This window comes from Ursus americanus, chromosome 33, assembly GCF_024610735.1.
Source record: "Ursus americanus isolate L20-20 chromosome 33, mUrsAme1.1.p, whole genome shotgun sequence".
Taxonomy (NCBI): Eukaryota; Metazoa; Chordata; class Mammalia; order Carnivora; family Ursidae; genus Ursus; species Ursus americanus.
Window position 1 is genome coordinate 19262424 of NC_142159.1, and position 27877 is coordinate 19290300.

A 27877-nucleotide genomic window follows, 5' to 3' on the forward strand; every position below is an offset into this window, starting at 1 on the left:
CAGGAGGCGAGAAGTTGCGCGCGGGCCGCGGGCGGGAGCGGGCAGAGAGGCGGGCGTGCGGGCGTGCGGGCGTGCGGGCGTGCGGGAGCCGAGGACCCGGCCCGGAGCGAGGAGGCGGCATGGAGCGTCTGGCGCCCCGCGCCTGCCTGGCCCTGCTGTGGGGCTGCGTGCTGGCCGCGGCCGCCGCAGCGCAGGGCAAGGAAGGTGAGTGTGCGCGCGGGGCCGCCCCGGCCTGCCGCAGCCCGGGCGTCCCGACCCCGGTACCCCCAGCCTCTCGGAGCCCCGCGGGGCGACGCGCGCAACTTTGGAAACCGACCCGGCGTCGCCAGCCCCGGTGTGCTGGGGTCGGGAGGGCGCGCGCGCTGCCTTCGCGACGAATCTGGGACCCCCCGCCCGGGGTTACGGGGCCTCTGGGGACTAAGGGGTGGCGGCCGGGCGCAAGGGGCTCGGAGGCCGCCGAGAAGGGGCCGAAGCGCGGGCCACGCGGTCTTAGCCCCGGCGGCGGCTTCGGGAACGCGTCCCGACGGGGGTGCGGGGGTCCCTTGGAGAACGGGGTGCCTGAGGGGCTTTCCGCGGACTCAGCCTCTTGGTGTCCTGTCTTCACTAACCCGCTTGCCCCGATTTCGCGGAGAAGCATTCCTGTGGAGGCCCCTCATTTTTGGGGAGGGGGCTCTCCGGTCGGCAGGGAGCCCTCTGCGGAAGCCCCTGCTCCCAGAGATTTTCTCCACGCCTCCCTTTGCCTCCAGTCGGGCAGGAGAGTATGGGGGGAGTTTCGGGCCAACCTGCCCACGCAGAGCCTCCCTGTCTTCCCAACCCGCATTCCCAGGCTCGGGGGTCAGGTTCGGGGCTGCGAGTGCGGACAGGAAGTCCCAAAGTCAAGCGTTCTGAGCAAGGGGTGACTCAGAACGAGGAAATGCGGCAGGTGGGGGCGCGGTCTCTCAAGGTGTGGAGCCGTCACCCCAAGGGCCACTGGAGAGTCCGGGCATCCGGGGGTGGGGGACTGAATCACCCACCCCCACCCCAGCGCTCCCGGAGCGGCGCCGGGTGAGGGGCCCCGCAGACTTTGCCCTGGGCGGGGCAGGTGTGTGAGTGGGGGCGTTGCCCCTCGGCTAGGGTCGCCGAGCGGATGGGGGCTCCTGCCCTTGGCCGAGGACCTTCCTGTCCACCCAGCCGAGGCCGGCTTCGGTTTCCAACAGTGAGAGCAAGTTTTCCCCGTCTGCCTGGGCAGAGCGAGGCTTCCGCAGGCTCCAGCAGGGGGAAGTGCAGAGGAAACCCAGGCCGGTGAGAAGTTTCCTTGAGCCTTGCTTTCTTTTTCTGCCTCCCAAAAAGGGGTGGGAGGTTTTGCTTTTCCAAGTTGAGAGGAAAAGAGGCCAGAGCTGGAGCTCTTGGAGGTGGAGGTGGGGGGCACATCCTGTCCCAGTTCCTGCATGGGTCAGGGTTCCGGGTCCCAACTTGCAGGAGTGGGCGGCAGGGATTTCTGCCATCTCCAGTACTCACCCCCCTTCTCTCTACCCCCCAGCTTTTGGTCCTCCCCCTTCCTGGGGGACTGTGCTTGGAGAGAAGGGGAGAGACAGCTGGAATCACTACAGGCTTTTCTGGAAGGCTGTCCTGGGGCGAGGGGATTAGGCAGGACCCACACTACTGAGCGGGTGTGCTGCAGCCCGGCCACCAGCCTGAAAGCCTGGAGCCGCCTGGTCCTCGTGCCCCACAATTGTGCCCTCCCCAGCCTAGCCCACTAGCCGCCCCCTCCATGGGACGGAGGAGGAAGAGGGTGGGTATTGGAGAGTCCTGGGGTGGGGGAATATTTTTACTTAGGCTCCAAGAGTCCCTGTGAACAACTCCCTAGGTATGCCCTACAGTGGTGGTGGTGGGGGGGTGTTGGCCCAGCTGGCAGCTGCTGGTGGGTTCTGTTCTTTGGTTTTGGGGCCAAATGTGGTAGATCTGTCGGGAGGTAGATGGGGGGGTCGTGTGGGCAGAGAGAAGGACCCACAGGCGCCTTCCACCCTTAACCCAGGCTGCTGCTCACTTCCCTTCTCCTTTCTCGCTTCCACCCTGTGGGTAGAGGAGCCAGAATGCATTTGGAGACCCAGATGGAGCCTGTCTGGATTCTGCCAGTGGACAGCCACTGAATCTGTCCTCATTTTGCAAATGGGGAAACTGAGGGAGGCACAAGCTAAGCCCTTGCCAGCCTGCGGGCCCTCTGCACAGAGGGTCAGCTCTGAGCGTCTGGCTTCTGGAGCCGCTGGAGCCCAGGGCCCCCGGCATTGTGGTTTCATGGCTGATTTTCCTGGGAAGCCGAGTAGCTGGGCACGGATGCAGTGGTGCTGATGAGGTGGCTGATGGGAAGGGGCTGGAGAGGGCTCCGGGGCCCTGGAAAGTCCTTGGCTGGCTTCTGTAAGAGCCCCGTTTGCCCTCTGTTCCCTTTTTTCCCACAGAGCCCCCTTTCTTTAGGAATTAGCTGGTTTCGGTTAAAGTGGGATGTGGGGAGCAGGGAGGTGACCCCAGGTAGTGCTGTGTTTGAGTAAAGAAAGCAGTATGACATTCGTGATGGACCTGAAGGCAGGGAAGTCAGAGAGGGAGGTTTCCTAAGGGGTGGCAAGAGGGATTGAGGGCTCCTGGATGAGCCCTGCCCAGCCAGGGCTTCTCAGTGAAGGCTTCAGGGGCAACCAAGGGGCTCCCTGCCACCCCCCCCCCCCACCCGTTCCAGGGAACCCGAGCCTTCTGTCCCTGGAAGAGCTCAGGGAGAGAGAGCCGCACCAGGGCCGGGCTCTGGTTCCTGGTGATCGGTTCTAGGGAATTTCCAGGGAGGGGGCTGCGGCTGGAAGCCCCCGGGGAGGCTCCTTCCTGTGTGAAGGCTTCTTTTCTTCTCAGATTGAGCCCCGTGATACTTCTAGAGCCAGGCCTGGGGCTGGAAGGGGAATGTACTCTGGCAGGGGTGGTAGGGTTCCTCTGGGCCAGGTTAACCCTTCAGAGCCTGGGAGCCCTGAGCCCCCCTCCCTTGGGGGCACAGTCTGCAGCTTCCTACCAGTCCGGGGAGGAGGGGATGTCTAGAACTGTGGGGGGCACTCACTCTTGTCCTCCTACCACCCAGCTGGAGCCAGGAACCCCCAGATTCCTTCCTTTGTAGCTAGAACATTCCATTTGCTAGTGGGGTGAGTGAGTTTTCCAAGCCTGGGCCCCGGGCATGCCCAAACAAATCTGTGCCCCTACCCCACCCGCCTCCAGGCACCCTCCCCTATCCCAGTAGCCTTGGGACAGGTGCCACATCGGATTTCCTCTTCCCGGTCTGGGCTGCAGAGCCCTTCCTAGAGAGATTTGGCCCAGGTCAGCAGCCGGGGGCAATGCCTCGCATCAGTCCTGGGGGCCTTCAGCCCAGGGGAGGAGGCCGTCCTAACCCCAGGAGAGGATTTCCAGGACTCCTCTCTCAGTCCCCTCACTCCATCCCCACCCCTAAATCGGGCCCATCTCTGCCCCCTGCCTGCCCGGTCCCGTGCTTAGAGTCATTCTTCCAAGTCCTAGGCTTGAGGAATGCTGCTTCTTGAGGCCATATTCCTCATGCTCCAAGGCAGTGAGTGCTTGGTCTCCTCCTTCCTCCACCTGAGGATTTTACTCTCTGAATGGGGGGGGGGGGCATTGTCTAGGTTCCCTGCCGGAGCTCCCCCAGTGTCCTTTCTCTCTAGGGACGGTGGTGGTGCCTGATGGGACCCGGACTTGACTTGGCGATGGAGGAGGGACACTACCCGGGGTCTTGGGTCTTGGCTATAGCCACCGAGCCTGCCAAAGAGCCAGGGGTGGACCGATGGGAGCTGCCCAAGGGCAGGGCTCGAACTAGGGAGGCCGCTGGCAGTGTGTCCCTCCGTCAGGCTTCAGTTACCTCTCTGGGGACAGCATGGGCCTGGCAGCTGATCTCTGTGGGCCTGGAAGTCCCCTCGAAAGGTTTCCATCTCTGTCCCCCCAGGCACCGCTGCCAGGGTAGTAGCCAGGGTGTGAAGCACAGGGCAGAGGGAGCGACTTTCCCAGGGACGGGACCTCGCCAGCTGTGTGTACCTTTGGGCCCCTCCTAGAGGCCCTATGGGTTCAGAGCTTTATTCTGCCTGCTCTGTGGCTTTTGTGGTGGGAGGATCAGTTTCCAGAAACCCCCCACTCATCGTCCCCCCTCTCCTCCCTGGGGCTCTTCCCACCTGTTAACAGCCCTCTGGGAGTGCCACGAGCCATGTATGCACATATGTGCTACTGATGTATGTGCTACGTGGCCTGGGTGGGGTGGGGGTGTTTCGTGCTGGGGGGGGATGTGGCAGGAGCACACATGAGTGTCCCCGAGGCCCACATGCATGTGAAGTGCTGCTGAGGGGCCTTGTTTCCGGAAGCAGACGGGGCGGGTGTGGTGTCACTTACCAGCCCTGCCCACCCCAGCTCTCTGCCCAGCTGCTGTCCCCCTGCTGGGCTGAGCTCTGTCCTGCTCTGCCCTGCTGGGGGCTAACCAAGGGGGGAGGTGGCATGGCTGGAACTGTGGCCTGGGAAATGGGGGGCCTAGTCCTCACCCAGCCTGTCGCATGGCTTTGCCTGGGTCCCCTCCCTTCCCTGGGTCCCTGTTTCCCTCTCTGTCAGGGGACAGGTCTTTGGGATATAGTTACCCCGTATAGTGGGGTCTTTCTATGAGAGCTGAGGAAGCCATCAAGGCCTCTTGGGGCTCCTGGGGGACTCTCACCTTTCCCGCCATGGCCTGAGTCTTAGAGACGCCCCCAAGCTCATGGGCCCTCCCTCCCATCTCTTGCAGTTGTACTGTTGGACTTTGCTGCGGCTAAAGGGGAACTCGGCTGGCTCACGCACCCATATGGCAAAGGGGTAAGCCTACAAGGTCAAGCGGTGGCATGGGGATGGGGAAACTGAAACCCAGGGAGGATGGGGCCAGCCTAAATTGAACAGCTTAGCCAGGGATCACACTCCTGTTTACCACACCGGGCTCAGAGTCTGCCCTCCCAGATCCGGGGTGGGGGTGGGGTGCTGGGGGTTGGAACGTGGGGAAGGGAGAGGAAGAAAGGGCCAGGGAGACGGCTGGAGGCCCCAGCAGAGCAGGGACCCTTGGATGCCCAGAGGAACCCCCTCTAGTTTCCTCCATCTACCTCTTGGGAGGAAGGGGTTAAAGGCTCCCTGTCTTCAAAGTCCCAGCCCAGAAGGTGAGGGGTAAGGGAGAGACCCGGCTCCCGGGTTCCTGTAGCCCCGGGGGGGAACCGGATCCAGTTCCTTCCTGCTTGCCCCTCTCCTTCTCCCCCAGCCTTTACTTCCCCTTCCTGCTAGGGGCTGAGCTTGTATTGCCTCATCTCCACCCAAGACCTGCCCCCTTTCCCTGCCCAACTGTCACCAGGACTGGTGGGCAAGACACTGGGATCCTTTTCCCGGCTTTGTGTGATCTTGGGGAAGATAACTGCTGCTCTCTGGGTCTCAGTTTTCCCGTCTATATAATGGGCCCTTGCTGAGTTTGTCCTGGGGTCCTGAGCCAGGGAGAAGTACATCTCCAGGGGTCTACTTGGGGCAGTTCCCACCGCTGGCCCGATCTGTGTGAGTCAGGTGCTTGTCCCTGGTCACCTTAGCCCCGTGCGGGCCTGAGATACAGCTGTATAGATTTCCAGAATCCTGGAATGTCCAGCTGGGAAGGAGCACAGATCACCTAATCCAACCCTCTCATTATACAGAGTGGGAAACTGAGGCCCAAGGGCATTTGAGTGAGGCCTTGGCCAGTGTCATACAGTGTAGCGCAGGCCTCGTTCCCCAGCCCCTCTGCTTTTATTCATTCATTCATTCACTTGTTCATTCAACAGATACTTTCCTGAGCACCTGCTCTGTTCCACGTAGGCCCTGGGCACATAAATGAATGCAACGCTGTCCTCCCCGACGGGCTCAGAGTCTGGTACGGGAGCCAGGTGCAGGTGTCACCACATAGACGCCAAGTGCTGTGATAAAGGGGATATGGAGACTGCGGGAGCCAGAGGGGGCACTTGGCCCAAGTCTTCCCAGAGGAGACTGAGCTGATGTTCTGAGGGGGGAAGACCGTGTGCCGGTCTGTTCCAAAGCCAAGATCTAAATAATGCAGGATCATTCATTCTTTTTTTTTTTTTTAATCATTTTATTTATTTATTTAAGAAAGAGAGAGAACGAGAGAACACAAGCAGGGGGAGCAACAGAGGGAGAATATAGTGAGCAGGGAACCCAGTGATGTGGGGCTCGATCCCAGGACCCTGAGATCATGACCTGAGCCGAAGGCAGATGCCCAACCAACTGAGCCACCCAGGCACCCCTCATCCATTCTTTTTGACTTAACCCTTTCCCCTGCCCCTCACACCGTCCGTACATACGCACGTCCAGTCAATACTACTATTACGACTAGTGATACCAGCTGCCTGTATGAGAGCTGCTTTGTCTTACCCGTGCCAGCCAATGTGCTTAGCAGTTTGTAGACCCTCTGTCGTTCATCCTCACGGCCATTCTGTGAGGCAGATCCTGTCCCCATTGTACAGATGCAGACTTCGAGGCTCACAGAGCTTAAGTGATTCACCCGAGGTCACACGGATCCCCCAGACTCCACCCCCGGCTCCCAGTCCAATAGAGAGGCCAGGCACCCTGACCCTGGGGTCAGAGACCCCAGAAGGACAGGTCGTAGCTCAGCCACAGTTAGCCCGTGAGGGTGACCTGTAGCTCCTCTCTGGGCCTCAGTTTCCTTCCCTGTTAATGAGGCTCGCGAGAACGTAAAGCGTCGTCCCGATGCCCCGCTCTGCCACGGGGGCCTTGCCCCTGGGCCTCAGCATCTCCCCGGGTGCCTGCCCACACTAAGCTGTCCCCCTCGCCCCGTGCAGTGGGACCTGATGCAGAACATCATGGACGACATGCCCATCTACATGTACTCCGTGTGCAACGTGGTGGCCGGCGACCAGGACAACTGGCTCCGCACCAACTGGGTGTACCGCGGCGAGGCTGAGCGGATCTTCATCGAGCTCAAATTCACCGTGCGCGACTGCAACAGCTTCCCCGGGGGCGCCAGCTCCTGCAAGGAGACCTTCAACCTCTACTACGCCGAGTCGGACGTGGACTACGGCACGAACTTCCAGAAGCGCCAGTTCACCAAGATCGACACCATCGCGCCCGACGAGATCACGGTCAGCAGCGACTTCGAGGCGCGCCACGTGAAGCTGAACGTGGAGGAGCGCTCCGTGGGGCCGCTCCGCCGCAAGGGCTTCTACCTGGCCTTCCAGGACATCGGCGCCTGCGTGGCGCTGCTCTCCGTCCGCGTCTACTACAAGAAGTGCCCCGAGCTGCTGCAGGGCCTGGCCCGCTTCCCCGAGACCATCGCGGGCTCGGACGCGCCCTCCCTGGCCACGGTGGCCGGCACGTGTGTGGAGCACGCCGTGGTGCCGCCGGGGGGCGAGGAGCCCCGCATGCACTGCGCGGTGGACGGCGAGTGGCTCGTGCCCATCGGGCAGTGCCTGTGTCAGGCCGGCTACGAGAAGGTGGAGGACGCCTGCCAGGGTGAGTGGGGGTCTGGGGATGCGGGGAACGGGGGTGCTGGGGTGGAGGCTGGGCTCCTGGGTTCTGGGGTTGGCTCTGGCACCATTGGGACCTTGGGAAGGTCACCCCTGCTTTGATGTGCAGTGGTTCTCTGAGTGGAAATCATGGGGCTTTCCTGGCTTTCAGTTTCCTCATTTATGGTTGGCTTCGCTCATTCCCTGAGAAGGGATAAACTGAAAAGTGGGATACTGTGGAGGTTACGAGCAAGGATTCTAGGGCAAAAATGCCTGGGTTCAAATCCCAGCTCTACGTTTAGCTGTGTGACTTTAGGCCCGTTTCTTAACCTCTCAGTGGCTGGTTGCCTGCTCTGTGAAATGGAGAGAAACACAGTGCCCATCTCGTAGGGTTGTTAGGATAATCAAATGACCTAATGCTCATGGAGTGCTTAGCTCAGTACTTGACACGTAAGTGCTTTCAAGCGTGCTTGTTATTTTTGATTCATTCCACAAGTATAACTTCAGTATCGGCTATCTACCACCACCGTGGACACATGGTCCGGTCCCCGGAGCTCGTTCCATCTCTCTTAACGCACTGTGTGACCTTAGGCAAGTCACTTAACCTCTCTGGTTCTCAGGCTGCTCTTTTGTACATGGCGGTGAGGGAACTGGACCCAGGATTCACACCCTCTGGCTGCGCATGGATCACTTGGGGAGCTTTTGAAAAACGTCTGCATTGAGGTCAAAGTGGAAGGCAGGTGCAAAGTCTGCCCTCCCTGCCTGACTTTCTCCCGGGGTCTGGACCCAGGTTCTCCTGACAATCTTCTACTGATAACAAATAGAAGCCAGAGGAGGGGCCTGATTCTCCAGGGCTCTGTCTGGGAACAGGGCCTGGGCATTAGTGAGCTCACATCAGGAGGCTGTGGCTTGGCACAGCCAGGGCCTGTGACAGCGGAAATCTCTACAGCAATGTGGATTTTTTCAATGGGTGACTTTTTCTAGAAATGGCTGTGGGGCAGGGCATTTGTGGAATGCAGGCCAACCGTTGGAAGGCCAGCTCATCTGCTCTCTCTGGGAATTTCTTTGCTGAGATAAGCGGGGTGTTGAGAAATTGGGGTTCAGTCCCTGCAGTGGCATGTACCCACTGGGTGATCTTGGGTAAACCTCTCTTCATCTCTGGCCAAAAATAAGGCTTTCTACTTGGTTTGTTAGCCATAGATCGGGCACCAGACGAAGTAGGTTGAAATGTTCGAGGAGCCTCAAGCCTTTTCTGATAGGCTGTATTTGCTTCTTCAAACAGATCCTCAGAATCTTGCTTAACACAGTCTGTAAACCCCTGGACGAGAAGTTCCCTAGTAGGCCTGTGGTGTAGTCTCTGCTGCGGCCCTTCCTACCACCCCATTGTCCTTCCAGCTCCCCTGTGCCGAGTCTCTCTTCCCGATCTGGCCCCTGCTTTAGGTGATCTCCAGTGCACACTCCCAGTTTCAGACAATGACTGGGGGGGGGGGGGCAGAGGCAGCCCAGTGGGTCGAGCAGGCTCCTCCCACATGACATCCTCACACAAGAATGCAGGGGTGGGGGGTGAGGGGCAGCTGAAAACTTTCCACAGGCTGGTGATTCAGGCCCTGCAGAGATAAGTGGACGTTGGGGTTGGGGGGGGGGGGTTGCGGGGAGGGGGAGGCTCTCTCCAGTAAGGGGGAGCCGGTTTCCTTCCCCTAGAGGTGGGGGGGGGGTCAGGGTTCTGGCAGGCTTTGCCTGTGAAGAGCTGCGTAGGCCGCGGATTGGGAGGACTGGTTTCCAAGAGCAGAATCTTTGACTTTACTGGGGGAGCCCTCTCAGCTGCCAGCCGTCTGTCGCCCTGCTTTTTCCTCCTTGAGCTCCCTCAGCATGGCTCTTAGGGGCCCTCGGTGTGTGTGGGAACCCCCAGCCTGGCTGCTCGATATCCCTGCCGACGTTTGCAACAGCCCTCGACCATGAGGCCGGTGGAGATAAAAACAGGAGCTCCTATAGACAGGTGCCCTCCACGGGCAGGCGGGAGCCAGGCGAGCGCTTTACCAGCACGCTTGCTGAGTCGGGCCCACCTGTCTTCGAGACACTTCGTAGACGGGAGGCTGAGGCTCAGAGAGGTGAAGAGGCTTGCCTGGAGTCACACAGCGAAGATGTGTGGTTGCACCGGATTTGAATCCAGGCGATGCAGCGGCGCCCAGGCCTGAGGATGGGTCAGGAAATGGGGCGGGAAATGACCAGTTCCTTTGGAATCCCTGACTCAGCTCCTGGCCAGAGGATGGAGCGCGAGCTCTCCGGGCAGCCCCCGGATGGCGGGTCCTGGTGTGGGAGGGTGGACGATCGGGGCCGTTACTGAGCACACGGAGGGAGAAATGGAGGCAGGTGCAGGGCCGGCCCTCCCCGCCTGACCCTTCCCGCCTGACCCTTCACAGAGCCGTGGACTCAGATTCTCCCACTGGGGCTTTTACTGATGACAAATCACGCCCAGAGAGGGGTGTGGATTCCCTGAGGTCACCGAGCACCTGGTCTAGGTCATCTTCGGAGCTCGCTGCTTTTCAGGGTTCTTTCCCCAGGAAGCTTGGCACTCAGGAAAGAGTTAAGTGGACAGCAGAAGGGAGGCACTTCCCAGGTGCTGCGATTGGACAGGTGGGCACCCTGCCCGGAGAGCTCTCGTAGCTATGTCAGGAATGAGCCAACTTTACTCCAGGCCCCCCGCCCTGCCCCCGGCCTTGCCTGGGGGATAGTGGAGTCGCTCAGGCTGACCGGCCTCTCCCCTGTCCTCTCCCCTGGGGCGGCTTTGTCTCTGTTTCCTGTGTTGGCATCGCCCGCTGAGCTGCCGGGGCCCTGCCTGGCGCCTCAGCCGTGGGCGCTGCGGGCCAGGTGAGCAGGTGGCCGGCGGCTTTGGCCAAAGGCTCAGCCCGGCAGCTGGGAGGCCAGAGCTGGAGGTGGGCACCGTGGGGGGTTCCTCTCTTTGGAGGCTCCTGCGCCTTCAAGGGGTCCAGCCCCCTGGGGATGTCTCCTCTCTAATTTCTCTGTCCCCCCCGGTTCATAGGGACATCCCACCCAGTCCAGGCACCAGGCCGAGTATTTCATGTGGTTTCCTTCAGTCTTCACAAACCCAGAGAGGCTGAGGACGTTAGCTCCATTTTATAGATGAGGAACCTGAGGCCCAGAGAGAGGAAAGAGTGGCCAGTGACCAAAAGAGTGGGGGCCTGGCACGACGAGGGCAGCGTACAGTCCCCAGCTACTGCCCCTGGCGTGTGTCCTCCCCATAAGCTGTGTGCCCTTGGCAAGTCCCCTCTGGGTTTCATTCACCCCACCTGTCAAATGGGTGGCTTGGACCCTTGCTGACCTAGTGATCAGAATCTTCCTCCTGTGATTTTCTACCAAAAGCCCGAGAACCCAGATTGCCCTGGTAAACAGCTGACTGGATGACCTCAGCGCGTGGGGCAAGAAGCAGGGTCCCGGTACTGGCAGCCTGAGTGGCCTAGGCCTAGCCCAGGGTCCACAGCTGAAGGGAAGGCATCCCCTGGGCAGGGGATGGCTCTGGTCAAGGTGGTCTCGGGGCAGGTTGGCCCCGGGCTGTGTCAGGGGCCCGCTGAGGCAGGACAGGACTGATCCCCAGGCTGGGGGCTCTGTGAGCTGTTGACTCTTGGGCACGGCCCTTCCCGGGCCTCATTTCTGTGGTTTCCTCCGGCCTGCTGGGGTGGGAGCGGGGGGATGGCAGCTCCCCACCTCTGCCCCCATCTGCCCCGCCCTCAGCTCACACCAGGGGGGGGCAGCTCTGTGGGGTGGCCCCTCCCACCCTCTCCGGAGGTAAGTGGGTCCCCAGAACGGAAGGAAGGAGGCAGGGAAAGCAAACAGAAGATAAAAGGCTGCTGGTGGGGAGACAGCAGGAGGTGGAGGCTGGCGGTGTGTGTGAGGGGGAGAGGGAGAGCCGTGCTTATCTCAGGCTTGGGGGAGGAATGTGCCTGAAGATAATTCTCCAGGGTGTGTGTGAGGGGAAGGAGGCAAGGTGCTAGCAGCAATCGGGCCATGGGGACATCCCCACATGGGGCCGCCGGAGCCCCTGGGGAACAAGAAGCCGCCAGGGGCGGGAGCTAACAGTTCCCCTCATTGGCAGGGTCGATGACTTCTGGGTCACCATTTGTTGCCTGTCAGGGCACAAGACAAAGTCCACGCTCTGCCTCCACGGCCTGGGGAGGTGACTGGCCCCAGGTGAATGGCCACTGTGACCTCTTGACCCTGTGACCTCCTACCAGTTGGAGAGGTGGTTGGGCCTGGGGGGAGGGGCTCCGCCAAAGGCTAGATTTGCGTCACTCGGGAGGGCGGAGGGCGTATGTCCCTAAGTCGCTCCACGCTGCCACCTGAGAGGCGGGCATCGGGAACTGGAAAAACCGGGGTGCAGCTCTGGGTGCAGCCACCGTGGCCCAGTTCCCCTGCTCGGTGTGGCCCGGGCCCGCCAGGCAGCCCTGGGCAGAGAAGCTCTCCACAGGTGTGCCAAGGCCAGGCTCCTGTGCCCGGCAGGTTGATGTCCCAGGGCGCCGTCCCCGCAGGGTCTCCCAGGGCATGGCGACACCGCTCACTCCTGTGGTGAGTGTTTAATGCACTCGTCCTAGGTTTAGCCATTGACTCACACATTTGTTCATTCATTCGTTCATTCATTCGTTCATTCGCCCACCCGTCCCTCCACCGAGTCAACCCTACTGCGTGCCGGACCCTGTGCTGAGCCGTGGGCCACAGAGAGATCGGGCGCCGTGCCTGCTGCCACGCTCACAGAAGACGCTAATAGGAGCAGGAGTCATTTCAAAGGGAGCACGAAAGCCAGGCCGAGAATTCCCCCGAAGCAGAAACGGTGTTGATCTGCCTCACCATCATATCCCGGATGGTGCCAGACACGTAGGAAGTGCTCCATTTCTATTTGGCACACATAAGGTTGAGTAACAGATGCCCCGGGGGGCAGAAGAGGGCCAGAAGTCGGGCAGTCTGGGAGAGCCGTGGAGAGGCGCTCCAGCAGGGTATTGAAGGATGCATAGGAGCCCCCGGCCAGCTAAGGGACCGTGCGCATCTTGTGCCCGTGGGTGTGTTTGGGTGTGTGTGAGCGCCCAGTGTGTGCCCAGGATGCCAGGAGATCCAGCTGGCGAGGTCAGAAAGACACCGGGGCTTGCTGCTGTCCTCCCCGTGAACTCCGGGGCCCCTGAGCACTGGCCCACTCTGGCAGGGCCCTGGGGACAGCCCCTTGTCGTTGTGCGGTCGGAGGTGGGGGCAGCACGTTCTCGTCAGGCAAGCACATGCCCCGTTGACGCTGCCTCCCCACTGTATTATCTGGCATATCCGCAGCGGAAATCTCTCCAAATTCCCTCTTTCCTGCCAGCAGCAGTCAGGCCACCCCCGGGCTCTGGGGCCAAAGAATGGAACTTGACTCTTCCCCTACCCCACCTTCCTCCTTTTGGCACAGGACTGGGGGGGCCGGGGTGCGGGGGCATTGTGGGGGGTTGCAGGTGGCTAATGCCTTCGGTAGAACCAAGCCCGAGCTGTGGGGGCTTGTGGTCCCCTCCCCAGCCTGGGCTGGAAGGTGGTTCTGGGGGCCCCCTGAGCACTCCCACTCCCCTGGGCCTGGACCGAGGGGGCCAGCCCTTACCCAGGGTATAGGCCCCTCCAGGGACAAATCGGGGCACTCGGGGGAATTGAGATCCCAACATAAAATGGCCCGGCTCTCTGGAGTCTCATTTTTACTTGAAAATGTGGGGAGAAGCGAGCTATTTTTGTAATGTGTAATATATAAGGAGGAATGCAGAATACACGTGAGGGGTGCCTGGCTGGCTCTGTCGGTGGAGCCTGTGACTCTTGATCTCGGGGTTGTGAGTTCGAGCCCCACATTGGGTACAGAGATTACTTAAAAATAAAACCTTAAAAAAAAAAAATACGCCTGGATTGCTGAGGTCGTAGGAGACTTGGTTCCCGAACCAATGGTGTGGGGTTGACCCTGCCCTTGCTTCGCCTGGGCCATGAACGTGCTGCGTTTGAGAAGACCTAGGTCGGGAGGTGCCACACACGTACCCCCCCCCAGCTGCTCTGATCTTCTGGCTCTTGAAGCGAGTCAGGACTCCTCTCCTGTCCCTTTGAGGCTTGTTTCAGAACATTGGTTTCTCTTTGCTCTAAAACAAGACACGTGTGGGAGGAGAGGGGCTCAAAGTCAGGCATCCTGGGTTTAGGCTTTGGTTCCGTGTCTTAGGAGCTTGTTGACCTTGGACAAGTGCTCTTGCCTCTCCGGGCCTCAGGTTCCTCCCCTCAAAAGTAGAATGAATGAGACGGCGCCCACGGTTGACGAGCTTGTCGTGAGGAATGAACGAATGGCAGGGGCGTGGTCCGGGAGCTACACACAGTAGGTGCTTAATCAGCGGGCGCTGTTTGCGTCCCAGGACACAGAGCAGGAATGAGGTCCCAGGCCCCCTCTGTCCTGGACGAGCGTCCTCAGGGCCTCTGCTGTGGTTCTGACATGGGGGCGGCGCGTGGCAGGACAGGCTGCTCACTCATGGTGGGCGAGAGGAGCTGCCGAGGTGTCCCTTGAGTCCTGTCCCCTGACTCCCAGTCTTGCTCCCCATTGCCGCTCACAGAGGGAACTGGACAAGGAGGGAGACCTTGTCCGAGAATCTGTGCCATTTTGCTCTGTGTCAATCCTTCAGTCCTTCAGTGGCTCACTTTGCCCCTGGATAAAGTCCTGGCTCCTTGGCCTGGCATTAAAGTCCTCGTTCAGTCTGGTCCCTGGAAACCTCTCGGCCTTCTTGCCTCCTGCTCCCCCCATTTATGCTGAGAAAGCCACTCATACTTTCTGTGTGAGTCTTGCTGTTTCTCACCCATACCTCCTCCTTCCAACATTTCTGCCCTGCCGAACTCCTATGCAGCCTCTAAGCCCCAGCCGAAATATCCCCGCTATGACTCCTCAGATCTCCTTAGCTCTCGACTACCCCTTTATGGCAGACATAGTCATGCGCTCCCACTCCCTGAGTTCAGTGGCTTTGTCTCATCTCGGGGACCACAGCATGGAGTGATATCCTGAGGTGTCTCAGGACACCGTCCACAGAATAAGATGGAGGCGGGTACAGTAATGGTGGGGTTGCAGAAGAGGTCCCTAAGGTGATCCCACCCCCATTCTGGCCACTTGGGCAGCTGCCCAAGCCCTGAGCAGCCCTGCACCATGGGCCCCGTGTCTGGGCAGCTTCCTGCCTGTGAAGCCAGGAAGGGGCTTGGGGCATGGGCAGGATAGGGTGGTGGGAGGAAGAAGCCTCTGGAGTCAGGTGCCTGAGCCCCTAGCCGGCCTGGCCAGGACAGGACCTTCCACCCGGGGAGGAAAAGCTGCTTCCTGGCTGCCCTTGCGAGTGGCGGAAATGACTCGGTCCTGGAAGCAGCTCCACAGAAGGTGCTGGGGGCCTGGCCTTTCCTGCTTCCTGGTGGGCCAGCCCCGGAACAGGAAGGCAGTCAGGTCCTGGGGTGGGGGGACACCTGCAGGGGTGGCATCCTGAGCGGGCGTGCCTGGCTGCTGGGCTGAGGCGGTGGTGACAGTGGGTCAACAAAGGCCAGCGGTGAAGACGCAGTTACTGGGCAGCTGGAAGCCTAGGTGGGGCCCCATCGGGCTGGTCTGCACAAATTAAAGGGGAGGAGGCAGGCGGGCAGCATGGTCCGTCCGGTGCCGAGCCAGGTGCGAGATAGGCTCCTCGGGTGAGATGTGAGCCTTGCACGCCAGGCTCGGGTGTGGCCCCAGTTGCAAGAGCGGACGGGGAGTGTGCAGAGCTTTGGAGCACACGGGTGAGGCACTTCCTGGGCGCCCAGCGTGAGCTGGACGCTTGCCGTGCACTCTGTCATCACGAGATGCTTTACCAACAAGAAAACGGGCCCAGAGAGGTTCAGCGACCTGCGTGGGGTCCCCACGACGAGGTCTCACTAGAAAAGTCGCCTCGGGTGGGAGCTGGTCGAACTGACGCCTGTCCCTGTGTCCGGCAGCCTGCTCTCCTGGATTCTTCAAGTCCGAGGCGTCCGAGAGCCCCTGTTTGGAGTGCCCCGTGCACACGGTGCTGGCCCCCGAGGGGGCCACCTTCTGTGAGTGTGAGGAAGGCTACTTCCGGGCCCCGCAGGACCTGCTGTCGATGCCTTGCACTCGTGAGTCTTGCCGTGGTCAGGGAGGGCGGCTGGGGCAGGGGAGGGGGGACGGGGACGTGGCCTGCTGCTCGACGCGTCCAGGGCACCCGGGGCTGAACTCTGGCCTCTGCCCTCTGTGCAGGCCCGCCCTCCGCCCCGCACTACCTCACGGCCGTGGGCATGGGCGCCAAAGTGGAGCTGCGCTGGACGCCCCCCCAGGACAGCGGGGGCCGGGACGACATCGTCTACAGCGTCACCTGCGAGCAGTGCTGGCCCGAGTCGGGCGAGTGCGGGCCCTGCGAGGCCAGCGTGCGCTACTCGGAGCCGCCGCACGCGCTGACCCGCACCAGCGTGACGGTCAGTGACCTCGAGCCACACATGAACTACACCTTCGCCGTGGAGGCCCGCAACGGTGTCTCGGGCCTGGTGGCCAGCCGCAGCTTCCGCACCGCCAGCGTCAGCATCAACCAGACAGGTGAGGGCCGGGCGTCAGCGGGACAGCCACCCAGGGCTTGGCTGTGTCCGGAGGGAGGCAACAGCCGGGGCTTAGAAATCCGAGCTCGGTGACCTCTCTCAATTTCCTCCCTATCGAGAGGATTCAATAAACTATTATATATGAAGCTCCTAGAACAGTGCCTGCCCACAGACAGGCTATCCCAGGGGTCAGCTGTTGTTTGAATTTTATTAGTCACGCGCTCATAGCTACTCGGAGGGGGCCCCAGGTGTGCCAGCCCGTGGGGTCCAGGGCGGGCGGCTCTGTGCGCCAGAGCCAGAAGAATCCCAGCTTGGGATCTGAGGAGCCTGGGCCGTGGATGGGACTGGTTCTGGGGGCACTCACCCCGCCCCCAGCTGCCCCCATGTGGCTCCTCACACCCCTCCCCTGCACACCGTCCTGCCCAGAGCCCCCCAAAGTGAAGCTGGAGGGCAGCGGCACCACCTCGCTGAGTGTCTCCTGGAGCATCCCCCCGCCCCAGCAGAGCCGTGTGTGGAAGTATGAGGTCACCTACCGGAAGAAGGTAACTCAAGGGGTCAGGGCTGAGCCCGGCTGGGCTGTACGGAGAGGACTGATGGGCCGCATAGATGCTTACCGCATTCGGCCTATGAGGGCACTGGGGTCGCGGTCTTCGTGAGAGTCACCTCTCCCGGGTCAGCACAGCGGAGAGTTGTGGGAGAGAAGACACAGTGTTCTGGAATCCCCAGAAGAGATAGTCGGGGTAGGGGAAGAGCCAGGGCTCGGCGATCAGACAGACCTGGGTTCGAGTTTGGGGTATGCCTTTGCTGGCTGGAACCTTGAGCGACTTACTTCATTTCTCTGAGCCTCCGTTTCCTCCGCTGTAAGAAGAGCGTCAAGGGGCGTCTGGGTGGCTCAGTTGAGCGTCCGGCTCTTGCTTTTGGCTCAGGTCATGGTCTCAGGATCATGGGATTGAGCCCCGAGTTGCGTTGGGCTCCACGCTCAGCAGGGAGTCTGCTTCTCCCTCTGTCTGTCCTTGCGCTTGTGCTCATGCTGTCTCTCAAATAAATAGTCTTTAAAAAAAAAAAAAAGGTAAGTAAAATCTTAAAAAAAAGAGAAGAGCATCGAGTTTGCTAACGTAAGCGAGCTGCCTTGCTGAACTGGGCAGGGATGGTCTCTGGGGGGCCGAGCTGACGCCCCCGCCCTGCCCTCATCCACAGGGCGACTCCAACAGTTACAACGTGCGCCGCACCGAGGGCTTCTCTGTGACCCTGGACGACCTGGCTCCGGATACCGTCTACCTGGTCCAGGTGCAGGCGCTGACACAGGAGGGCCAAGGGGCTGGCAGCAAGATTCATGAGTTCCAGACGTTGTGTGAGTCGGGCACCAGGGCGTGGGCCGGGCCAGGGCCGGGAAACAGAACGGTTGGGACGTCTGGGGGGAGGAAATGGATCAAAGAACGTAGACATGCCCCCCTCCTGGTCAGCCAGGGCCTGGGAGAGCCTGGTGGGGATCGGCCCCAAGGCTGGGGAGGGGGATCCAGGGACATATATTCGGGGCAGTGCTGTGAGAAGGAAGGACATGGGGTCCAGCATTGGCAGACCCAGTTCAAATCCCGTGTCACGGAGAGTCCCACACACCGGGCTGCTCCTACCATATTCCCTAGGGAAGACCTGTCATTTACCATCTATGAAGTGGGAATAAATATTCTCATGAACCATCACAAGCAAAAGCATCCCGCACACGTCCCTAAAGTGGCCCTTGGGTGCAAAGGGGGCACTGCCCTGATTTGGAGTGCGGGGGGCAACCTCGTCATCAGCTGGTCTCCCCTGACAGCCACGGAAGGATCTGGCAACATGGCAGTGTTTGGCGGTGTGGCCGTCGGCGTTGTCTTGCTTCTGGTACTGGCGGGGATCGGCATCTTCATCCATCGCAGGTCCGTCGGAGCCCACGCCTGGGCTCCCCAGAGGGCTGAGGTGGGACGCAGAGGGCCGGGAACCTCGGCTTCCTGTCTGGAAAATGGGGCTGTTGGTAATCTGGTCCCCACCTGCCGGGGGCCCCTGTAGACGCGGTGAGCCATAAAGTGCCCAGCGCAGCGCCTGGCACGCCGCGGGGGCTGGGGACGTGGCGGTCATTATCTTTGCTCTCGTTAGTAACGGTGTGTCCACACTTCCTCTGGACATGCAGGCAGGAAGCTCTGGGAGCTCTAATGAGGAAAGCCCTCATTATGGCCACTTAAGGGGCCATTATGGGGCGTAGATCCCAAGGAGGGAGCCCTGCTTGCTCATTTCCTCCCCGCCTCTCCCGCTGCCTTCCCCGCACCCTCTGCCTGCTGAGCAGAGTGCCCAGCACACCAAGCCCCGGCTTAGGACTGGGGGGGTTGGGGGGAGCAGGAGACTCATGGCCAGAGCAGGTCACTGACCTTCCCTGTGTGTTCGGCTCCCCGTGGGGTTCTCTCAGGAGGAAGAGCCTGCGGACCCGCCAGTCCTCTGAGGACGTTTACTTCTCCAAGTCAGGTGAGATGCTGTGCCCTTCTATGCCCCGCCCTACCCCGCCGGCCCCACAGACCCCCCAAGCTCTGTGGGGGAGGTGGGGCAGCCAGGCTGTGCCCAGGGCTTCCGTGGGCGGCTCAGGGGGCCTGGGCCCTCATGTGGCCTCCTCCTCTTCCTCTTGGGTGACCCCTCACAGGGACCCCTCCCCAAACTGTGACCCTGCCTCTCCTCCCTTCCAGAACAACTGAAGCCCCTAAAGACATACGTGGACCCCCACACATACGAGGACCCCAACCAGGCAGTGCTCAAGTTCACCACCGAGATCCATCCCTCCTGTGTCACGCGGCAGAAGGTCATTGGAGCAGGTGAGCGCGGCGCCCTGCAGAGGGGCCTGAGACCAGTTGGGAGCGCCCCATGGCCGATGGCCAGGCTGACTGGGTGCCCCTCCCGCCTTGTCTTCCCGCAGGAGAGTTTGGGGAGGTGTACAAGGGGATGCTGAAGGCATCGGGGAAGAAGGAGGTGCCCGTGGCCATCAAGACGCTGAAAGCCGGCTACACGGAGAAGCAGCGGGTGGACTTCCTCAGTGAGGCCAGCATCATGGGCCAGTTCAGCCACCACAACATCATCCGCCTGGAGGGTGTCGTCTCCAAATGTGAGCCTGGGCACGGGGGGTGGGGGTGGGGGGGTGGGGATGGGGGGATGGGTGCCCCCCCCAGGGCCTGACCACCCACAGTGGGGGTTAAGAAGGGCTGCCCCCTAGGGCCACCAAACAGGGACTCTGTCCGTAGCTGTGTCCACCACCCCCCCGTACACCCCCCCCCCCGCCATCTACACCTCTGGCCACCCCCTCACACCTGTGCCGCCCTCTGCAGACAAGCCCATGATGATCATCACTGAATACATGGAGAACGGGGCCCTGGACAAGTTCCTGCGGGTGAGGCTGCGGGTCGGGCTGGGTGGGGGCCCGGGGCTGGTGGACCCGCGGGGCTGCTCGCGGGGACCCTGGCGGGGTTGGGGGCTGCCGGCTGAGGGCCTGTGCCATGCAGGAGAAGGACGGCGAGTTCAGCGTGCTGCAGCTGGTGGGCATGCTGCGGGGCATCGCGGCCGGCATGAAGTACCTGGCCAACATGAACTACGTCCACCGCGACCTGGCCGCCCGCAACATCCTCGTCAACAGCAACCTGGTCTGCAAGGTGTCCGACTTCGGCCTGTCCCGCGTGCTGGAGGACGACCCCGAGGCCACCTACACCACCAGCGTAAGCGCTAGGGCGGCTGTCGCTCCCGGGGCTGAAGCGGCCTCCGCGCTGCCCCGTCCCCGCACCCGTGCGCCCGGGCGTGGGCCTCCGCAGGCAGGAAGGCCTCCGGGGAGCACGGGCACGGGGCCCTGGCTGCGAGAGCCCTCGGGCCGGCCGGAGGGACCGTGGTGACCGGGCCCGGGTCCCCCGCAGGGTGGCAAGATTCCGATCCGCTGGACGGCCCCGGAGGCCATTTCCTACCGCAAGTTCACCTCCGCCAGCGACGTGTGGAGCTACGGTATCGTCATGTGGGAGGTGATGACGTACGGCGAGCGGCCCTACTGGGAGCTGTCGAACCACGAGGTAGGCGCCCCGCGCCCTGCCCGGCCCTCCCCTGCCCTGACCTGGAGCCCTTCACTCCCTTCTGCACCCCGGCGGCTGGGCAGAGAAGGGTTTTGGGGGCTCATCTGCATCGGGTGCCTTTGGTAAATGTTTGAGGGCCTGCGGTGAGCCAGGCCTTGCGCTGGGCTCCGGAGCCAGTCCCTGCCTCCCGTCGGCGGAAGGACAGGGAAGCGAGGAGTGGGGCGGGGGTGTTCGTCTGCGTGTGTGCGTGTGGTAGACGCAGTTGTGTGCGGGAACGTGCTCGCCCGGTGCCTCACGCGGCCTGGACACTGAGGCGCGGCAAGGGGGCCGGGGGAAGACACGGAGTGGGAAGAGGGCTCTCACTGAAGGGAGTGGCTGGTGTAGACATCCCGAGACTGGAGGGAGGCTGGCTGCAGGGCGCACCGAGTAGCTGCTGCTGGGGTGCCCTGGAAGGAGCAGGGTCAGGAGCCCTTGCCTCCGTGGAACTCTGGAGAGCGCCCCTTAGCATCTGCCCTTCGTGCCTCTGACGCTCATGTGTCGGGCTCTAGAAAGAAGGCTCATCCCCTCTGCGTCTGGGGCTCCCCTTCCCTCCTGGGCCCACGGCACGCGCGGGGCCTCCTCCGGGAGCCTGCAGGGGTTTGGCGGCCGTGCAGCCCCGCCGACCGTCCTGCCTTCCCAGGTGATGAAAGCCATCAACGACGGCTTCCGGCTGCCCACGCCCATGGACTGCCCCTCGGCCATCTACCAGCTCATGATGCAGTGCTGGCAGCAGGAGCGCGCCCGCCGCCCCAAGTTTGCCGACATCGTCAGCATCCTCGACAAGCTCATCCGAGCTCCCGACTCCCTCAAGACCCTGGCTGACTTCGACCCCCGGTTAGTTCCGTAGCCCCCATGCCTGGCGGCTCCCAGTTCTACTCCTGAGCCGCTTCGGTCCGGCGGCCGGCCAGGGGCCGGTGGGCAGGGGGCTCGGACCTTCTCCGTGGGCTTTACTTACCCTGGACCGGGGCTCAGAAGACTCGAAGAGAAGCAGTTGACATATATGGGAAATGTGCCGGCACCGCGCTCCGTGCCTAACATGTTTTAACTCATTCAAACAACCGATGAGATGGGTCCTATAATTATCCGCCTTTTGTTGATGAGGAAGCTGAGACAGGACGATTAAGTATTTTATGTGCTGGCAGGTGGCCAGGCTGGGGCTGTGCCTCCAGGAACCTGAATCTTAACATTTTGTTATTTTGTGGTTATTGCTGGTGGTGTTGCCAGTGGGGGGGGGGGGAGGGGGCAGCAGGAGCTGTAAACACCGAGTGCTTCTGACACACCAGCCTGTCTCCCTGAACCCTACCCGACTGGGCTTCTCTGTTGCCCAGAGAAGGAAACTGAGGTACAGGGCGGTTGGGTGAATCGCCCAGGTTAGGGACCGGCAGGCCTGGGGCCCCGGGGCAGGCTGGCTGCTGCAGCCGCTCACCGGCAGGTGGGTGACTCCCATTGCAGGGTGTCTATCCGGTTGCCCAGCACCAGCGGCTCCGAGGGGGTGCCCTTCCGCACGGTGTCTGAGTGGCTCGAGTCCATCAAAATGCAGCAGTACACGGAGCACTTCCTGGCGGCTGGCTACACCGTCATCGAGAAGGTGGTGCAGATGACCAACGAGTGAGTCCACCCCCCACCCCACGCGCCTCCCGCCTCCGCGGCCGCCTCCCGCCCCACTGCCTGCCCATGCTTCTCCCCACCTGCCTGCCACGCCCCTCTTCCTCTTTCTCTCTCTTTTTCTTTCGGTGGCAGAGAGGCTTCCCAGGAAGGGCAGAGCCAGGCCAGCAGCTAGGAATTCTGGGCACTCACGCCCGGCTCCCCCTCCTTCCTGCATCTTTTTCCCCGGATGGGAAAATAATTGTCATTGTCATAGTCGGAGCAGTGTTTCTGGTGGGCTGACTCTGTGCCAGCTGTGGGCCTGAGCACTTTGAATCAGGCTTCAGGATAACTCGGCAGGTGGGGCTTGTCCATCTCCCCGCTGGGCAGGTGGGAAACGGGGGGCAAAGGGCAGTGATTTGCCCAGAGTCCCACGGCCACTAGGGGCCCAGTAGGGTTCCAGCCCTGGTCAGTGAGAGCCCAGAGCTCAGGGACCACGGAGGTCTTTAGTGGAGAAACTGAGGCTGGGAGGTTATGTAGCCTGCCTAAGGTCACACAGCCGGTTAGGGGCAGCGTGCCTCTCCAGGGTGCTGAAGAGAAATGGGCAGAGCCCTTGGACTTCCTGGCTGTTGCCCAGGACAGAGTGCCATAGGCCATCCCTTCCCGGGACCTCTTCCCACAGGCTGCCCCTTGGGAGCTCTGCTCTCTGCTCCAACATGAGGGACCCTTCCCGGCATGGCCTTGGCAAGGACACCTCTTCCCATCCCTGGAGGAAGAAGACATGATCCTCTTAGCCTTTCGTGCCTCTAAAAATAGTGTTAAGTCCCAAGAGCCCAGCTTGTTTAGGGTCTAAGGTCAGGGCCGGAATGGACCCTGGGGCTGGGAGGTTTTGGGAATCACATGGGAGGGTCCACCCGGCCTCCCACAGTTCTGGGTCACAGAAGTTCTGGGATCTGGGCTTGAGCGGGAACATTCTCCAGGGCCTCTGAAGACCACTCAGCTGGGCTGGTGATTGCCGGCCAAAGCTTCTTAGACCAGGCCGTGGCCCATCCCAGGGGATGGGGAGTCAGACAGGGAGAGAGCGGGCCAGAGGGAGGCCCGGAGAGAGGAGATGGGTCCCAGGATATCTTCTGTCTCCAGCCAGCAGCAGGGTCCCAGGCTCGGGCTCTGCAGTCACACTTGGCTTCAAGTCCCACATCTGCCACTTCCTAGTGGGAGACCTTGATCAAATTAGATTCCATGTATGAGCCTTGGTCCCTGTTTCCCTGCCGTGCAGATGGCATGGGTGAGTGCAAATGACATGCGTAGTATACAGTAGGGGCTTAACCCATGTCACTCCCTCCTCTCCTTGACCCCCTTGCTCTCAGCCTGCAGCCTGTGGGCAAAGGCCAGGATGTCTGCACCCCCTCCTTTTGCCTCAGAACCTGGAACAGCCCCTTGGCCCCTCCAGGGGCTCCCACCGGGAACGGCGCGGCTACTCTTGTGGGTGAGCAGAGCAGAGGGCAAGGAGAAGGGCTTACAGGAAACACATGTTCTTAGAAGCTTCCCGAAATAGCCCGGGGTGCTCCTCGGCCAATTCCTTTCCCACGAGCAGGGACAGGGCTGTCTTGGATGGATGGAGGCTCTGTGTGTGTGTGTGTGTGTGTGTGTGTGTGTGTGTGTGTGTGTGTTGCATGTGTGCTGTGTTTGCATGTGTGCTGTGTTTTGAAAGGCCTGAATAAAGGCAGGAAGTCGTTCCACGCTCCCTCCGCCTCCCACCAGCTCGATGGTGCTCCGAGCTGGGGCCTGCGTGACTCACCAGCACTGCCACCTTCTTTATTTCAAATAAATGAAATGAATGGGGATCTTAGAACACTCTTTTACCCCAAAGGCTGTGTCTACACATGCCGTGAGTCCCAGTGGGACGCAAAGAGCTGGTCTCAGAACTCAGCACTTTCCCCGATGGGGTCAGGGTGGGGTCGGGTCGAAGTTTAGGCTTTACTGTCCCCTCCCTCCCCACTCCCAAGGGGCCGGCTGGGCAGGTCCCACAGCAGCCCCCTTTTCTCGGATCGAGCATTCACTGCATTATTTTGAAGTTGCTTGAGTTCCTAGCTAGACTAGTGGTTCTAAATGTCTTTTGAGGAACTAAGGAAGTGGTAGAGATGGTAGCCCAGAAAAATGCCCCGTCCAACAAGAGGCCCTGTCCAGTGTCTGAGGCGACACAACACGGCTTTTTTTGGGAGCCAGGCTGATGGGGCTTATGGTCGCCACGTGCTTGGTGCTGAAGCACTGTTTGCTGGAGGAATGGATCGTTGGCGTGGGAGGCTCCAGGAGCCCTCTCTCACTGCTCGCGCCCAGGGCCAGTGCATGGTAGGGAATTGCTGGGGAGGTGGGGCTTTTGACTCTCCCAGGACCAGGGCTGGCATTGAGAGTGCTCAGGAAAAAGGTAGCCTTGGTCATGTGTCTCCCTACCCCTGTGATCAGAGTGGATAGGAGTGGCAAGAGGGAAACGGAGGCTGGGGCAGGAACAGTCTTGGGATGGGCTGTGATTCTCACCTTCTGTGCCTCTGTGGTTAGCAAATGAGGCAGGGAAGGTGTCAGGGTCTCTTTTCTGTGAAATGGAGTGGAGCTGGGGTAGGAGTGGAGCTGGGGTAGGAGTGGAGCTCGGGAGCATCTAAGCCAAGCTTCCCATTTTACAGATACAGAAACTGAGGCCCAGAGACAGGATAGGACCCGCCCAAGGCTTTGAAGAAGCCCAGGACTAGAATTTGGCCTCTTGCCTCCCAGCGCAGGGGTTTTGCTTCCTGGAGAGGCCTGAGGAGCCACGTCAGCTCCCACCCTGTCAGATCAACACCGTCAGTCTGGGAGAGGGCCCGAGGCGGCCTGGGCAGTGGCTGCAGATCCCCTAAAGCAGCTGGTCATTCGCTCAGCAGGTGCTTCTTGAGGACCTACTGTGTACCAGGCCTGTCCTGGAGCCCAGGGGACTAGGTCTCTGCTGTTATCCTCCTAGCACTCACTTAACCCACAGGGTTTTTTTTTGTTTTTTTAAGATTTTATTTATTTATTTGAAAGAGAGACAGCCAGTGAGAGAGGGAACACAAGCAGGGGGAGTGGGAGAGGAAGAAGTGGGCTCCCAGCGGAGGAGGGAGCCCGATGCGGGGCTCGGTCCCAGGACTCTGGGATCACGCCCTGAGCCGAAGGCAGACGCTTAACGACTGAGCCACCCAGCACCCCTCACCCACACGTTCTTAAATCATACATCAGGGTCTTTGGGACCCTGTAAGATGCAGACTCCCTGCCCCACCTTCAGAACATCAAGGTCAGTGAGTCTGGACTTAGGCCCAGGATCCTGCCTTTTCAGGAAGTGCTTCCTTCCCTGGGGGTCCGAATGCCTCCCTGGGAACCACACTTGGAGACCTACAGGTGTGGGGGAAACAGTGCTGCTCTTTCAACAACCCCAGCTGTCTCGGTTGGAATGGCCTGCCGTGGAGGGTTAGGAAGTTCTCCCCGGTGTCTGACTTCTGGCCTTCCTGCTGCGGCGGGAGCAGCCAGCCCCTCCTGGAGGTCCCCGAGCCATCCTCCCCACACACCCGGGTCTGCTCTTCCCTGCCCAGTGCTTCTCTGAGGGCTCCCAGAGCCTGTGGGAAAGTCATGTCTCCGGAATTGCAAACAGGAGCTCGCACCGTATAATTAGTTTCATTTACAGCCAGGAGACGGCCCATAAAAACCTGGGTGTTTTCATGGGTTTGGGCTGGTGGGTGAGGGTGGTGGAGGAGAAAAGTCCCAGAGTGAGCAATAAACGTCCTGCTCCAGGGCTCCTGGGAGCATAAGTAGTTTTACAAGGGGATGGGGGGGGGGCATGGAAGGGGGCAGGAGCGGGCTGTGGGCTCCTGGGCACATCTCCCCATCCGGCACTGAGGCTGTTCCCTCTCTGCCACCCATCTCCACAGGGTCGCCCACCCTCCAGTTAGGCAGTCATCCCATTTTACAGGTGAGGAAATTGAGGATCCTAAAGGGACAGCACCTGCCTTGGGGTGACCTCATCACCTGACTGCTGACCACAAGCCCCTCCCCTGAGCAGCCTGCAGACGGAACTTTAACCCTTGAGGTCCCCCTGCGAAGTGCTTCCCGAGTTCTTCCTCAGTTATCAGCAGTGGGCGCTCGAAGGGAGGAGGGGTGGAAAGGACCTTTCGGGGAGAGCTGTGAGCAACAGCCCTAGAGGGTCCCTGCCCCTGCTCCCCTGCACCCAGTGATTGCTGCCCTGGGGAGAGGCCTCAGCTGGGGACAGTGAGGACAGACCCAGGCTGGGGGAGAGGAGGCATTTGTTCACAGCTGCTTCGATTTCCAGCTCCTCCACCTCCTGGCTGTGTGACTTTGGACAAGTTCCTTCACCTCTCTGAGGCTCAAATGTTCAAATCTGCAAAATGGCGGTGAAGAGAGCCCCTGCTTCACAGATGATGGTGCAGGTTTCATGGGGGAGGGGAGAAGCTTCTCACAGAGTGGGCGCTTCTATCACTTACCTAACCCTGTCACTGTTAGCAAGCCTTCAGGATGGGGATCCTCCTGTCAAGCCTCTGCGCCACCCCCTACTCCCTCTTCTCCCCCCCACCTTTCCCCGGCCAGCCCCTGACGCCCTCTGTCCCTCACCCACAGCGACATCAAGAGGATTGGGGTACGGCTGCCTGGCCACCAGAAACGCATCGCCTACAGCCTGCTGGGACTCAAGGACCAGGTGAACACAGTGGGGATCCCCATCTGAGCCCCGGCAGGCCTGGAACCCCCTTGGCCAAGAATACTTGAAGAAACAGTGGCTTCCCTGCCAGCTCTGCTCTGGGCCTCGAGGGACCTTAATTTATTTCTAATTATTCTTTACTGATGCCATCCTGAGGCCTCTGCTGGGGTGGGGGGTCTCGGACAACACCTTGGCCTAAACTGGGGAGATGCTCAGGGACCCCGAGCTGGGGGCCTCTTCGTCTACGAAGAACAGACTGCCAAGCACTTAGCAGGCGCCGCCATGTTCCCAGCATCCCCCGGGGCAGGAGCCCCGCCAAGGCATCTGGACAAACACACAGGACGTTTCCAGACTGACCTCCCCTTTGCCGTCTCAGGGGTGGAGGGGTTCGCCTCTGGTCACGTGAACAGGGTACCTCCAGCCCCACCCACAAATGAGAAGAGGACAGCCGGCCAACTCAGCTGGGCAAGACCCAAAGTGCTTCCCCGGTCCCTCTGGTGCCTTCCTCAGCCGCCCAGGCCCTGCCCTCAGCCCCAGCGGGCCGAATCTTGCTTCCCCGGGGCCCTCGCAGGATGCTTGGTTGTGTTGAGGTTTTTTAAAGTATATATTTTGTACTTTGTGGGGTGTATGTGTGTGTGGCAGGGGGCCTGGCCAGGGCAGGGGGGCAGACGGTGGCCTTTGTCAGACATTCCCAAGCTGGGGGCCGGTCCGTTAGGTCTCCCTCCTCTTTAGACAACATTCACTACTCTGTCAGTGTTACTGATTTTGTTTTTGTTGAGTATTTTTTTCGAACCTTAATTTATTATTATTTTTTTTATATTTATTGTTAGGAAATGACTTACTGCTGTTGTGGAATAAAACTGCAGATGATTCAAACTGATCTCGGTTTTGAGTCTTTGGGGAGCAGCGGTGCCAGAGAGCGGCCTTGTGTGTTAGAAGTGGGGGGTGGGGAGCTCACCCCAAGCGTTTAAACAGAGCTTCTCGCCCAAGGCACACACGTCCTGGAACCGTGGGAGTGGGGGTGGGTGGGAGGTGGGCAGGGGGCCAGGGAGCAGGCCCTGCTGAGCCTGGCCCCCATGCCAACAGGCTTCTGTCACCTTTGATCTCTAGACTTCTGGAGGGCTGGGAGGCAGGAGAACGATGAGAGCAGCTATGGGCTCCCTCCCACACATCTCTGCAGAGCTCGTTGAAATAGATTCTTTGACCATCCATGTAGGGCGCTGAGGTTTACAAAGGCTTTTCACAAGTTTTGGCTTGTTGGAGCCTCAGTACTCTGAGTTTTTGTGAGCAGCCCCATTTTACAGAAGAGGAAAACTGAGGCTGGGCCCAGGGACAGGGCTTGCCCAAGGCCACGCAGCAAGTTA

General features: G+C 60.7%; 1 protein-coding gene across 2 annotated transcripts; it reads left to right on the plus strand.

Annotated features, from left to right (window-relative positions):
* Positions 1–27393, plus strand: EPHA2 (EPH receptor A2). Of its 2 annotated transcripts, XR_015722813.1 has the most exons (18): positions 1–204; positions 4778–4845; positions 6852–7521; positions 15504–15659; positions 15781–16113; positions 16539–16654; positions 17310–17463; positions 17926–18025; positions 18550–18605; positions 18821–18946; positions 19048–19233; positions 19454–19515; positions 19628–19837; positions 20030–20179; positions 20859–21052; positions 21671–21826; positions 25732–26241; positions 26435–26514. XR_015722813.1 is itself a non-coding variant. In XM_045804294.2 (17 exons), exons 1-17 carry the CDS (start codon positions 120–122, stop codon positions 26538–26540), a joined length of 2928 nt encoding a protein of 975 aa, XP_045660250.1. In that variant the 5' UTR covers positions 1–119; the 3' UTR covers positions 26541–27393. The 2 variants fall into 2 exon arrangements, 1 of the variants encoding a protein (XP_045660250.1); XM_045804294.2 differs by lacking the exon at positions 25732–26241 and having other exon boundaries at positions 26435–27393.
* The last annotated feature ends 484 nt before the right edge of the window (positions 27394–27877 follow it).

Excerpts from the sequence above, each read along its gene's own strand:
- EPHA2 (XM_045804294.2), top strand. The coding sequence starts at position 120 with ATGGAGCGTCTGGCGCCCCGCGCCTGCCTGGCCCTGCTGTGGGGCTGC. Across the intron at positions 16,114-16,538 it reads CGTCAGCATCAACCAGACAG|AGCCCCCCAAAGTGAAGCTG; the intron begins GTGAGGGCCGGG and ends CGTCCTGCCCAG. Across the intron at positions 17,464-17,925 it reads TCATGAGTTCCAGACGTTGT|CCACGGAAGGATCTGGCAAC; the intron begins GTGAGTCGGGCA and ends CTCCCCTGACAG.